This window comes from Phyllosticta capitalensis, assembly GCF_038381095.1.
Source record: "Phyllosticta capitalensis strain CBS 128856 chromosome Unknown BKA78scaffold_5, whole genome shotgun sequence".
In the NCBI taxonomy this organism is placed as follows: Eukaryota; Fungi; Ascomycota; class Dothideomycetes; order Botryosphaeriales; family Phyllostictaceae; genus Phyllosticta; species Phyllosticta capitalensis.
In genome coordinates, this window is record NW_027117443.1 from 2,193,433 (window position 1) to 2,205,618 (window position 12,186).

Consider the following 12,186-nt stretch of genomic DNA (forward strand, 5'->3'; position numbering starts at 1 on the left):
GACTCCAGTGCCCATGTCATCGACGGTCTCGGAGCACCCACTCACCAACGACATCATTCGCCAGGTGGAATACTACTTCTCAGACGAGAACCTTCCAACTGACACTCACCTGCTCGAAAAATGTGGCGGTCGCGAAAATCTACCCGTCTCCATCAAGTCGATATGCGGCTTCAAGAAGATGCGCCAGTACAAGCCCTTCCTCCAGGTGGTTGAGTCCTTGAAGAAGAGTGCTTTCTTGGATGTGTTGCCCGACAAGACCATCAAGCGCAAGATTCCCCTGCAATGCAAGACTGTGCTTGATCCCGACTTCGATGATGATGAATCCGACACCGAGCATGCTCCCGACGCATCTGACCGACTTCAAGACCTCAAGACGGCGAAGCGTGCTTCCAACACTGCCACTCAGCCCAAGAAACCAAGTGTTCAACCCCAGCAGCAGCCAAAGCCTCGAGGATTGGACAGGCCCCATGGCTTCGAGGAATTCTTTGCTGATGCCCCAGTGACTCCGGCCGAGCATGAGGCGGAGCTCTCCATGTACGACCCAGAGCTGGATTTGCGCCTGTGAGTAGCCCAAAAGGCCTCTATGCGGACGACGCTGAACATGTTGCTAGGCGCCTGGAGGTTGCGATTCAGCGCTTCAGATCGAGGCGCAGCATGCATGAGCACTTTGCTGCAGTCTTTGGAAAGTTCATGAAGTATGGCGGTGTCGAAGTGACCCAGCGTCAATTCACCGGCAAACTCCGCGACCCCGATTTCGAAAACAGAGACGCCTCAGACAAGGCCCTCATGCTGGCCACTTACAAGATTGATGTGGACAAAGACGACGAGAAAGCCTGGCCTGTCGACTTTGAGGGTGTCGCAAAGGGATTCCTGTAAGTTGGTCCGCACTTGATTTGGAAACCTGAACATTGACCCCATTGGCAGATCATCGTACTGGCCTTCACGCTGCTACTATGACGGAGTCGCCATGGAACGTGCTGCCACGGTCCTCAGGAGCTTTTACAACTACCTGCTCCACCACAACGTGTGCCCAGAGCATACCAATGCCCTCTACGCGGCTCGCAAAGTTTGCGATCAAACCAACGTTGAATTCCCAAAAATCATCAAAGTGATTGAACTTTTGCCTGGCGAGTTCAACGTCTCAAGCAGTGTGCTCTGTGGCGGCTACCATTCCGAAACTCTTGTTCCTCTCACTTCCTGGGACAACGAAGTCCGCGACGGCCAAACCAGGTTCGCAGACAATCCCGATGCCAAAGCCCGGCTGGTCCTGACCATGGCTATCTCGACCTACGGCACTGAAGAGCAGGCGGAGATGTTGCGCAAATTCCAGGAGAAAAAGGAACCTATGACCTTTACAGGCTCGGGAGAACTAGCCGGTTTCGAAGTCACGAGCGTCGAGTTCCCTTCGTCTGAGACTCTTTCTCTTTACGACAAACTGAACAACACGGTCCTCCGCAACAAGGACTTTACCGTCAAGCCGCTTGGCAAGCTTCACGCCAAACATTGTGACCTTCCCGATTTTGCGCCGCCCGACCTGCCAGCTTGGCGCCGCGAGCAGATCCGCGAGGCCAATGCCGACAAGACGTACGAATTTTGGCTGGAGACGGAGATCTTGGAGCTGTGCTATGCTGGCATGAAGATGCATGGGAAGCTCCGCCAGACAAATCTGGGCGTTCAGATCCTGGAGCAGGTCCACGAGGTCCTGGCCAGCTTCTACACATATCTCCCGAACGAGCTCATGGCGACCAAATGGAAGCAGCCGGTCTTCCTTTCGGATGAGGAGATGATTGCCAGGATTGCGAAGCACGATGCCGTCGAAGAGGCCCCTGAGTCTCCCGAGTCTAAAAGCGGCTGATGTCATACGGTTGGATGGTTGGCAGGGTACTATGGTGGGAGCGTAAGCGCGGTTGCTCCCACTCCCAGAGAACGGAAAAGGATGGTTCGGTTTCTTGATCAGGGTCTTGCTAGGAGTTGATTCAGGGTCACTATGGATTTTTGGGGGCTTGGCGACTAGGGAGCCTACACGGACTGGAAGTCATTCAAAATACGGCGTCGGTATTGCGGAGTAGCAGATGGGCGATAAGGAGGCAGTCATTTTTCATTCCATAAGAACGAAGAGACTCTAGCAGCCAGCATTCAGACAGTCATGTGTGTCGAGAGGCGTGAAGAGGGGAGCCGCCAGAAGATATCAGATGCAACCCGACGCACAGGATTCGCACCGCTGCAGGCACAAGTCAGACGACAAGGGTGCGAAATGATGAGCTTGTCGTGGTCCAATGCGCCAGACGAGTTTCTGCTTTAAGATGATGGCAGTGGAAGAAATGGATTGAATGTTCAGCACGTGGCGGCCGACACGAGGCAGGGCACATCAACAACAAGATAAGCCGGGAGGCATGGCCATGGCAACCAACAAGCAACGCTGCAGCGGATGAGTTTCCCATCTCAGCGACGCCGTGTTCCGACGGGAATCGTCTGCAGACGTCAGATGCAGCCTCTTGAATTTGTTACCGCCAGTTGGTGGGCGGCCTTGGCCACGGCGAGGGCGGCGGAGGAGGCTGGAGGTTGCTAAGGAGGCTGGTCGGCCGTCGATATACCCGCCACGCCTTGCATGCTCCTAACAGTCTCTGCCTTGTACCCACTTCCCTCTCGCCCACTGCATTCCTCAACCAGCACCGTCTTTTCGCTCAGTCCCTCGTTCGGCTCTCCCGCCATCGCAAAGACAAGGAAAAAAAGAATTGCAGAAGCTTGAGGCTCTCTGCTTTCACTCTGGCAGGCCTCCAAACATCTCGGAAGATCGCCGCCTAGTGCCCGCTGCCTGCCACTGCCAAACCCCACACCGACTGCCTGCTGCTCCACGACGGCCCCGTTTGCATCGCCAGCGCTCGTTGTCGCTGTCGCTGTCTCGTGGGAGCCTCGTGCCATTGCATTCCTCTGGACCCGTTCGACAACTTGTTTTGGTCCAGAATGTCGCCCGGCATGCGAACTGTCAACTGGAAGGCGACGAGCTTGGCCTCGACATTCCTCGCTGCGCTACTGGGGATCTCCCCGCGGTCCGTTCAGGTTTCGGCCAACCCCATCCAAACTTCGGCGCCACGACTGGAGCAGGTGCCCTTTGAAGATGTCTACAATGAACTCACCAATGCTACCCTGGTGCGTCGGGGAAACTGCGCAAACCCTTGCGGCTGGTCCGGCCAACTCTGCTGCGGCTCTTCAGAGCAATGCTACACCGATACAAACAACCAGGCCCAATGCGGCGCCGGCGCAACTAGCTCTGGATACTGGCAATACTACACCACCACAATTGTCGACACCGAAACCCTCACCCGGACGGTAACCACGAGCAGCTGGTATGGCGGGTCGGGAGGAGGAGCCGTTGCAACGGGCTCAATCTCGTGCAACTCCAACAAGGGCGAGTCGGCATGCGGTAGCATTTGCTGCACAAGCGAGCAATACTGCATGCTCTCTGGGCAATGCGCTGCCGTAGGCGCGACCAACTCTCCCGGCGTCACCGCAACGGGTACGGCAGGCTCCTATTCCGCTCCTCTGAGACCGACTTCGGGAACACTGATAGTTGTTACAGCAACTGAGTCCCCAACTACGACTGTACCTTACGAGTCACCAGTAGCTACGGGCGCCAGTGGTATTGCTGTCAGCTCTTCTTCGACTGGAGGTGGCGGCGGTGGGCTCAGCGGGGGCGAAATTGCTGGCATCGTGATTGGCGTGCTCGCTGGCATCTTCCTCCTCGGCTTGCTCATTCTGTTCCTCTGCGCAAAGGCGGCGTTTGACGGCCTCCTCGCCCTCTTTGGGTTTGGCCGCAAGAAGCGCGTCCGCGAGACAACCATCCAAGAGCGCTATCGTCATTCCTCAGGGGGCAGTCGACACTCGGGCTGGTACGGTGACAGACCTCCGCCCCCTCGACCCGTCGAAAGGAGACCTGGCGTCGGCGCTGGAGGCATCCTGGCTGGGCTCGGTGCCATTGGAGCAGCTCTCGGTCTCAGCAAGGCGCGCAGGGACCGCGTGGACGAGAAGAGCACCACCTCGTACGGCAGCAGCTACTACTACTCTGATTACACAAGCACCAGTAAGTCGTCCGATCATCCCACAGACAAGTGTTCACGTTATAACCAGCCCCGACAGCCAGCGCAAGCACAGATCCAAGCGACAGACAAACCGCGACCCGCGTCACACGGTACACGTCTTCTCGTCGTTGAACAAGCATCGACCGACAGCTATCCCACAATCAGCATATTTCGTTTTGTACAAAAGACCCACAACTCGACCGAGGAAATACTGCAATCGGCAGGCTCGCAGCTCGCAGCCTCCTACAGACAATTCCTCTACTTTCGAACCTAAATGACGCGATCGGCCACGCATTACAGGCGTGAACTTCATACTCTACGGCGTTTGATCGGATGCAGCTCTAAGAGGCGCAATTCAGGCAGCTGAGATGGAACGGATCCAGCGGCGGCCTCTATGCGTCCTTCTCATTCGGATTCTGGAGGGATTCCGCTCAATTGCGGATAATAGGACCATCCAGGGAACTCTTTTCTATGCATGAGGAATATGCGGTAATCTGGAAATAGAGAATGATGGTATGGCCGGCCGCGAACTGGCTGACTAGGCCGTCTTATGAGGGAGCAGACGGAATTGGTGAAAAGGAAGCGAGGCCTTGAGACGAGAAGGGTCTCGCACCGCAAGAGGCTCAATGACAGGAGAGAGGGTTGACCATGATCCTCGTCTGACGAATAACGATCTAGCACCATGGGATACCCACGTTTGAGGGAGACGGTCCGGTAGCGAATAGCATGTAAAGAGCATCAGGCGGGAGGGCCTAAGGAAGGGAAGAAAGCGGCGAACTAGGGTCATGGTAGCTAATATCACTTGTCCATGTGCTGCCTGCCATCATCTCGTGGTCTGTAAAGCATTTGTGAGTGTAGGAGCTGTCAAATGCCGAAGTGCTGCATGGCTCGGATGTGCTGGGTGACGGCCAACCAGCGCAGTGAAAATTCGGGAAATTGGTAGGAGAGATACGTCTCTCGATGCTCAGTCGGCAGCATCATCCGAGGCCTTTCTGTTTCGTAGCGGGGTGTTCAAGATCTTGGACGAACAAAACCCGGAAATCGAGTCCCAAAAACTGCCGTCCACCACCGCCCCACTCGCACAGGCCACTCCGGTCACCGGCCACCGGCCCAACTTCGACCTCCAGCTCACGTCCCTCCACACCTCTCTCCTCTCCGGCTTCACCCACGGACATTCCGTCATCAACTTATCGACCTTTGGCTTGCCACGACGCCGGCACATCTCCACTCTCCACTCCTCACCACTCTCTACCGCTCCTGGAGCTCATCGCGCGGCTCACTGCACCCTTCAACGTCAGCAGCAGAGCCGTCCCGCCCACCATGACCTTCCGCGCAGCGACCATGGCGCTTGCCCGCGCATCCGCCCTCCGCCCCTCGGCCGCACCCGCCGCTCTGCCCTTCTTCAGAAGCACCGCGACCACCAGCGCTGCCGTGCGGCCGTTTTCGTCGTCGACCAAGATGCTGGGAGGCGCCCACGGCGAGCACGAACACCACGAGGACATGTACGACCCGCCTGGCGGCTGGCTGTGGGGACAAAACCCCCGCGAGAAGTACGAAGAGGAAGGCTGGGAGAAGCTGTGGTATTGGGGATTCTTTGGCGGCTTGGGCGTGGCCACGATTGCGTACCAGTTCAAGCCGGACACGACGTGCGTTTTTCCCCTTTTGCTTGGGTTAGACAAGGGGATAGGGCTATCAGGAGCGTGCACCGGTGGCAACATGATGGCAGACGACAATTGATGCAGACGGGCCCTTCTTGCTTTTGCTAACATGCTCTACAGTATTGAGACCTGGGCTCTTGAGGAGGCACGGAGACGGCTCCAGGCCGAAGGCATCCTGCCCGAAAGCAAGTGAATGCTTCTTCGACCTACCTGAATCACGCCAATGACGTACATCCCGGATTGCCCTTCTGCTTTCTTCCAGTCTCTTGATGCCCCTCTAGACGTCAGCCTCGACCATCCAGTACCATCTGCCGTGGAAACCACCCATCGCGGCCGAGGACCCATTGGAAGAGTCGCTCCCATGAATCTCTACAATTGGCTGGCTGGCTCTCGTCGGACACAAAAATCATTCACAACTGCTTTTTCCTTGCTGCCCTGCTTCTTAGAACGAGAGATGCCCAAACCAACTGAATTACAGGAAAGCGCATCGTTTCATGTTGTAGATATGGAAACTCAAATCATGCGTGCCGGGGTTTGTTTGGAAGAGAAAATCTCCAGGAGACTGGAGGGGGTGAACCAGAGAAAGCAAGCGGGTTCTTTTTCCTCTACCTCTTCTCCTTGATCTCCTTTGTTTTCGTCATTTTGTCACTTCTTGCACTCTGCCTCTTTGAACCCTACCTTGATAGACCGCGTCCGGGCTGGAACTGGGGACTCATCTGGCAGTCAGTCCGTCACTCCGTCAATATCACGTCCTGTCTGCCGATTTTTCTGGAGATGCTGTGGTCGGAGTTGTTTGTTGATATGGCTCCTTTACGTCGTCTAGACTGTGCTTGGCTCCCGCTCTCATACACACCTCTCCTCTCAGCCACGAAGCTCTGCCATCTCTACTCTGGCGCACCCGCACCCTTCCTAACTACCGCCCTCTCGGCACGGCACATACATCTTGGCCCTGAACAACTCATCCCCCTCCCTTCGTTTACCCTGCTCACTAACCAAGCACCACAAACACGACACCGACGGCTAACAAAACCAACCTCAATCCACCCGTACAGAAAAGCAGCTCCCCGCCATCCGGCTCGGCTCCTCTCCTGCCCCAGTCCGTCCCGTCCGTCCCGCAACTCCCGTCAGTGCTGTAGGGCTGGCTTGGCTGGGCTGGGCTGGAGTTGATGGGGCTGTGTCGCTCACGCTGGGCCGAGCTGCGCTGCTGGCGGTCGGTTAGTTGGTCAGCCGCACGCACGCGCCGGCCTTATCTGCACAGGCATGCTTGCGTTTGATTGACTCAGGTAGCCGTCCTTACCTCCTCGACCGCTCTTTTTGTTGGTTTGTAGAGGTAATGAATGGGCGTAGGTGCGTGTGTAGGTGAATCGGTTTATGTAGGCAGAGAGACGGTCATTGTGTAAAGTACACACGGCTCAACTTTCAACGGACTGGGGGTGGTGGTGAATACTGTACGTACGGACTGTCATGTAGTGTCGGACAGCCATCTACCACAAAGACGTCATTCCTTTGCGGAGTACCTACGGGATCAACAGGACGGGCCGGCAGCAGCGCTTTTTTGCAAGCCGCAGTGTTAATTGCTTCTTTGTCTAGTTCGTAGACATTTCTAGTTTGCAGCACGCAACATTTTCACTCAGTGGTGCTCTTTCCTGAATTCCCACTTCAGTCATAATAACATGGATCACTTTTGCTTGAGAGAATAAGAATGGGCACATGTCGATTGCTCGAATCAACTGCTAAGCAGCAGGAGCTGTAATAAACATAACAATGACCTAGCATTCATATGCTCAAATTTGAGCTTTTGAAATTTCCTAAGGTAGTGCATGAAGATTGTGGGAGATGGCAAAATCCAGCAGATATCATTGTATTGTACCTTATCCCCGCGGAGCAAACAACTGGATTCGTCTTTGTAGTTACTCTTCTCGCATCGACGCTGCTCTTACATCTCTTCCTCTCCTCCTCTTTCTCTGACCATTGCCTCACCTCTCCTTCTGACCCCTCAGGCACCCGGCGCCCTCTCGCTAACGACATGCAACACGTCCCACCTCCTCCCAACGCGCAAGCGCCAGGGGATCCGCACCGTCGCGATGACGTTGCGCATGTTGGGCAAGTGGCCGAAGGTGTCGCGCTCAGAGGGCGTGAGCAGGTCGGCCTGGCGTACCGTGACGGTGGCGTCGCCGTCGAGCGGGAGGGTCGTGTGGACGGTGCGCGGACCGCGCGATGCCAGCAGCGACTGCAGCGCCGAGCTGCTCATCGTGCTGATGTCGCTCTGGCCCGGCGATTGGTACGAGTGTTGGAAGACGAGGAGCGTCGTTTCGTCGCTGCCGGCCATGTTGAGTGGTTTTTGTGCTTTGCGTGGATTTTGGAGGTTTGAGGATGGGGGTGATGGCGAGGGAGAGTGAGGGAGACGCTCTGCTCTGCTTTTACAGAGCGTTTCTGCGATTGCAGCATGGCGCTTGGAGCCTTGTCGTTGGCTTTGTTCGATGTCGGCATTGTCGTGGAGGGAGATAGCGTTGTTCCCTGCTCGCATTTGGCAATCTGACGGGATGACGGCCCAATCAATCGATGTCGAAAGGACGTATTCGAGCTTCCTATGAGCGTCAGTAATATTTGTTGGTAGGCGAGCGAATAGCGTTCGACCGAATCGCCAAGTGTGCTCCTTCTTCAATCCGCTGTGTCCGCGTGGTTGTATGTAATACAGATCCGGACACAACAAAGCCTCTGAGATGTACTCGTACAAGCACGCAAGTGCGTCCAGACCATTGTCACAATGAGACGGGGAAATTGTCAGGTGCAAGAGATTCAATTTTCTCAAAAATCATTTGGGACGGACTCGACTACCCTCGTCCGGGGTATCACGCTTTGCTTTTTTAGTAACTCTGCGCCTGATCATCGTAGTAGCCCTGCGACTGATCATCGTAGTAACGCTGCGGCTGGTGGTCATCATAGTACGTCTCCTGCGACTGGTCATCAGCAGTGCTCTCGCCAGGATGCTCGACGCTTCCATCTACCGGTTCCTAACGACGGTAGTTGTTGGAGCGTCGAATGTCATCCGAGTACAGGCGCTGCTCGTCAAAGCGGTCCTCGCGGTAGTCGCCAGTGGTGTCGACGGCGAAGCCGTAGCGACCGTCCTGGTAGTCCGGTTCCGCACCTCTGGCCCTCGACTGGCGGTAGGTGTTCGGCTCGTCATCAACGTCCATCGACTCGTCCACCAGCTGGGCTTTGTACTGCCTGCGTTGAGCTGTCAAGGTCATGGGACTGTCATCCTTCATGTAGACGTAGAGCAGACGGCCATCAGCCTGCTTCAGTCAGTATCAACTCGCACGACTTGGAGTCGGTAACTGGTACCTTGCGATTGTTGAACTTCACAATGATATCCTCGGCGTCAGCCCTCTCCGACAACTGCATCTCGGCGATGACGGTGGGACGCGCGCTTGTCAGCCTGCAGCCCAACACCTCTCCTTTTATCTCGCTGGCCATGACAGCCTCAATGTCTGCGGCAGTTGTTCCAGGCGCGAAGTTGCTAGCGACGACCGTGGCAATCTGGGGCGCGGCCCTGCCACGTATGTTGATGTTGTCAGAGGACATGGGCGCCGAGGCCGTCTTGAAGCCGCCGTTGAGGGATTGAGATTGCGTCTCGAGACGCGACGCAGAATGGGTACGGGGTGGTCTCGAGAAGCGCGCGCCCTTGGGGTTGTCGGCACGGTGCAAGTCGTGTCCCCATTTAGTTGAGTTGATGCTGGGCTTAGGAACGGCGGCAGAGGTGCGCTTTAGGAAGCTCAGCAAAGGACATGTACGCGTCAAAAGACTCATACCTTGGTGATTCCTACGCGGCTGGCCAGGCTGCCACCAGGGCCGCTGTTCTTGCGGTTGCTCGGTCCTGTCGGAGCAGACTTGCGGCGGCCAGAGCCAAGGATCTGGTTTGCGAGCTGCTCGTCCTTCTTGCGCTCGCGACTGCGCTTGATGATGGAGTCGAAAGAGACGGACTGCTCGTTCTTTGGAGCCATGGTCGCGGTGCAGCGAAGAATGGGAACAGGATAAGGTTCAGAATAGAATTGTGAGAAGATCCAGTCCGCTGTCCGCTGCCCGGCGGACCTGGACCTGACGCGACGTCGAGCTCACGCACGGACCACCGCTTGTTTGCCCGCGGGCCGATTGCTAGCCCTGGCCTTCACCCCGATCAACAACTTCGACTCCATGCAATCAAACGGCCTCGACCGTATTTCACAGCATCAACCATACCTACCTCCCCTTATACATCTCCTGCAGTCTCCTTGCGAGCTACCCAATGCTACAACAAACGGATCCATCTCCGGCGGTCCTCCTTCTCCACCGGCGACATGGCCACCTGCAAGGGCTTCTCCAGGGGTTGAAATTTGATATTCCCACTACTGTGTTACACACAACTACGACTACCCCCAGTGGCATTACAAAGACAACCCGAAAAACAGCTTCCTACTTCTAGAAGATGGCAAGAATGTTCGGCGGACTCGCGACTCCACCAGGGACGTTGCAGACCTCGCTCGTAACGAAAAAGGAATACCTCCCAGTTTTGGCGCAGTGATCCGCCAAAGCCTCCAGGTCAAACAGCTCCCCTATCGGACAGCCCCAGCCCCCCAGGAGCACCTCGTGCAAGGCAAACTCCTTTTGCGTCGGCCAGCATTCAAACGACGGGTGATCGCCCGCGACGGCGGAAAAGTTGTTCCAAATCCACTCGAGCATTTCCTCGCTCTGCTCGACTCCTGGGAAACTGGGCGGACTGGCTTTTGTGAGGACCATTTTTTCCGACTTGCTCTTGGAGTTGTAGGCGTCGATCCATCCTGGTGGAAGTCAGTCCTGCACCTCTTGACAAACGTGTCCAGAATCACGCACCGACGCGAAGTAAAAGGATATCGCCAAACTTGATCTCAACGCCCTGCTCCTTTGCTATCTCTTTGAGTTGAGAAAGCGGAATGGACGCCGACTGGAAGGCGTCGAAGGGCAAGCCCTTCTTGATCCGCCAGCTGTGGTAGTCCAACAGAACCCCACGTCCCACAATGCCCTTCTCGGACCAAGCTGGAATCGTCAGAATGCTCGAATCGCATCGCCGAGCGGAGAACCTACCTCCGATGCCGTTCACCTTGGACGCATTCTCGCCACTAATGTCTTGCACCGTGACGCCGTTGTAAAACACCTGCTCTTTCTGGTAGCCATAATGTCGCAGTCCGTCCCCTAGAGCTGGTCAGTACCCATGACCCGATGAGCTGGAAGGTGATTGCAAACGACATACACTGGCTGCTGCTTTGAGTGTTAAATGTCCAGACGTCATCGTGTATAATCCGAGGCGGCTTTTGATAGACATGCTGGTGGAAGATCTGCCGCCCGAAGAAGGGGATATCTCCCTGAGCGTCCAGCGGCCAGTTCAAAGAGACTCTGCGGCGAAAAGATGCTCAGTCAGACAACGAATTCGCACTCGAACTGACAACTCCTGAGAAATCGCGAGAATCATGGGAAAGAGGCTAGCTAGCTTCGCTCCTAGAACTACGCATACATACCTGACACCCGACTTGATTTCCTTGGCTGCCTCGAGCACAATGTCGTCGGTCAAGCGGTTGAGAAACCCTAGCTCATCGTTCTCGCCGTACCTTGAGTTCATGTCAGCATTTGTCCCTCTCTTTCTCACTTTTCAAATCCCAACACCCATCGCATCAAGCGAAGAATAAAAGACTAAACTCACAATCCCCAGGCCGAGTGATGCGGATCGCCCTTGCGCAGCGGGAGCGCGGAGAACGGAGGCAAGTTTTGCGGCGGCATATCGCGTTAAAATCCAAACACAAAAGTCGGACTGGTGGATCAAATTAATGAGTGTCAATTCAAAGTATCGTGTCGCAGCGCGTCGCAGTCTGTCTTTTGCCTCGAAGTTTGGAGCAATTGTGATGGTGCTGTCTTTCGCGGTCACTATTAGACCGAGAGCAGCAGCGCGCAGCTCCACTCTATACCTAGCAACACTATCCACTCGGCTGCTGTCCTGCCCTGCCCTGCCCGCCGCGATAACCCACCCACTGCCGGATGGGGTGGGATGGGGTGTGAGATGCGGGGTTACGGGCCACAAACACCACCCCAAAAGTTGATGCTCCTACCACCTCCTCCCACTTGTCGTTCCGCACCCGCTTCCGCCGCCGCGTAAAGGACGGAACCTGAGATGAACAGAAAAAAAGCATATTAAAGTTTAAGGTTACTTGAAGCCCTGACTCTAGAGAAGGCAATTTTGCCACGAAAACGATTATTCCCGCGCGCTTGCATAGCTATTGTATCTAGTTTTATGCGTTAGGTATGTATGCAAGAAGGCAGTCTGAAGCTACAAGGCCCACTCGTGTCTTCGGACATTGGCGACTCAGCCGAGGGCAGGACAGGTTGGTTGCGCGGAAAATGATCTTCCACGATTGCGGCTTTCTTTTCCGCGTGCTTTTCCG

General features: G+C 55.7%; 6 protein-coding genes across 6 annotated transcripts; 4 read left to right on the top strand and 2 right to left on the bottom strand.

Moving 5' to 3' along the window:
- Window positions 1-13: 13 nt before the first annotated feature.
- On the top strand, window positions 14-1,855 carry BKA78DRAFT_251834 (Argonaute siRNA chaperone complex subunit Arb1-domain-containing protein; the record flags this gene model as incomplete). Its single annotated transcript, XM_066884681.1, has 3 exons — window positions 14-561; window positions 612-872; window positions 925-1,855. 3 exons carry the CDS (start codon window positions 14-16, stop codon window positions 1,853-1,855), a joined length of 1,740 nt encoding a protein of 579 aa, XP_066744694.1.
- An 847-nt stretch (window positions 1,856-2,702) lies between these two features.
- On the top strand, window positions 2,703-4,418 carry BKA78DRAFT_141013 (uncharacterized protein). The gene has a single exon (XM_066882762.1). The coding sequence runs from the start codon at window positions 2,965-2,967 to the stop codon at window positions 4,351-4,353; it is 1,389 nt and encodes a 462-aa protein (XP_066744695.1). The 5' UTR covers window positions 2,703-2,964; the 3' UTR covers window positions 4,354-4,418.
- Window positions 4,419-5,420: 1,002 nt separating this feature from the next.
- BKA78DRAFT_295874 (uncharacterized protein) lies at window positions 5,421-5,816 on the top strand (the record flags this gene model as incomplete). Its single annotated transcript, XM_066886534.1, has 1 exon — window positions 5,421-5,816. One exon carries the CDS (start codon window positions 5,421-5,423, stop codon window positions 5,814-5,816), a length of 396 nt encoding a protein of 131 aa, XP_066744696.1.
- A 1,641-nt stretch (window positions 5,817-7,457) lies between these two features.
- Window positions 7,458-8,429, top strand: BKA78DRAFT_141060 (uncharacterized protein). Its single transcript, XM_066882763.1, has one exon. The coding sequence runs from the start codon at window positions 7,518-7,520 to the stop codon at window positions 8,106-8,108; it is 591 nt and encodes a 196-aa protein (XP_066744697.1). The 5' UTR covers window positions 7,458-7,517; the 3' UTR covers window positions 8,109-8,429.
- Window positions 8,430-8,751: 322 nt separating this feature from the next.
- BKA78DRAFT_295876 (uncharacterized protein) lies at window positions 8,752-9,741 on the bottom strand (the record flags this gene model as incomplete). The annotated part of the gene is made up of 3 exons (XM_066886535.1): window positions 8,752-9,033; window positions 9,083-9,502; window positions 9,550-9,741. 3 exons carry the CDS (start codon window positions 9,739-9,741, stop codon window positions 8,752-8,754), a joined length of 894 nt encoding a protein of 297 aa, XP_066744698.1.
- A 208-nt stretch (window positions 9,742-9,949) lies between these two features.
- On the bottom strand, window positions 9,950-11,729 carry BKA78DRAFT_283019 (uncharacterized protein). The gene is made up of 6 exons (XM_066885663.1): window positions 11,451-11,729; window positions 11,269-11,358; window positions 11,004-11,146; window positions 10,838-10,945; window positions 10,607-10,789; window positions 9,950-10,554 (listed from the first exon to the last, which is right to left on the bottom strand). Exons 1-6 carry the CDS (start codon window positions 11,525-11,527, stop codon window positions 10,196-10,198), a joined length of 960 nt encoding a protein of 319 aa, XP_066744699.1. The 5' UTR covers window positions 11,528-11,729; the 3' UTR covers window positions 9,950-10,195.
- Between the last annotated feature and the right edge of the window lie 457 nt (window positions 11,730-12,186).

Bases quoted from the DNA above. Each gene is read 5' to 3' on its own strand.
- BKA78DRAFT_141013 (XM_066882762.1), top strand. From the start codon at position 2,965: ATGTCGCCCGGCATGCGAACTGTCAACTGGAAGGCGACGAGCTTGGCC.
- BKA78DRAFT_141060 (XM_066882763.1), top strand. From the start codon at position 7,518: ATGCTCAAATTTGAGCTTTTGAAATTTCCTAAGGTAGTGCATGAAGAT.
- BKA78DRAFT_283019 (XM_066885663.1), bottom strand. From the start codon at position 11,527: ATGCCGCCGCAAAACTTGCCTCCGTTCTCCGCGCTCCCGCTGCGCAAG. The intron at 10,790-10,837 runs GTAGGTTCTCCG...TGACGATTCCAG, and splicing joins CAAGGTGAACGGCATCGGAG to CTTGGTCCGAGAAGGGCATT. The intron at 10,555-10,606 runs GTGCGTGATTCT...GACTTCCACCAG, and splicing joins TATCCTTTTACTTCGCGTCG to GATGGATCGACGCCTACAAC.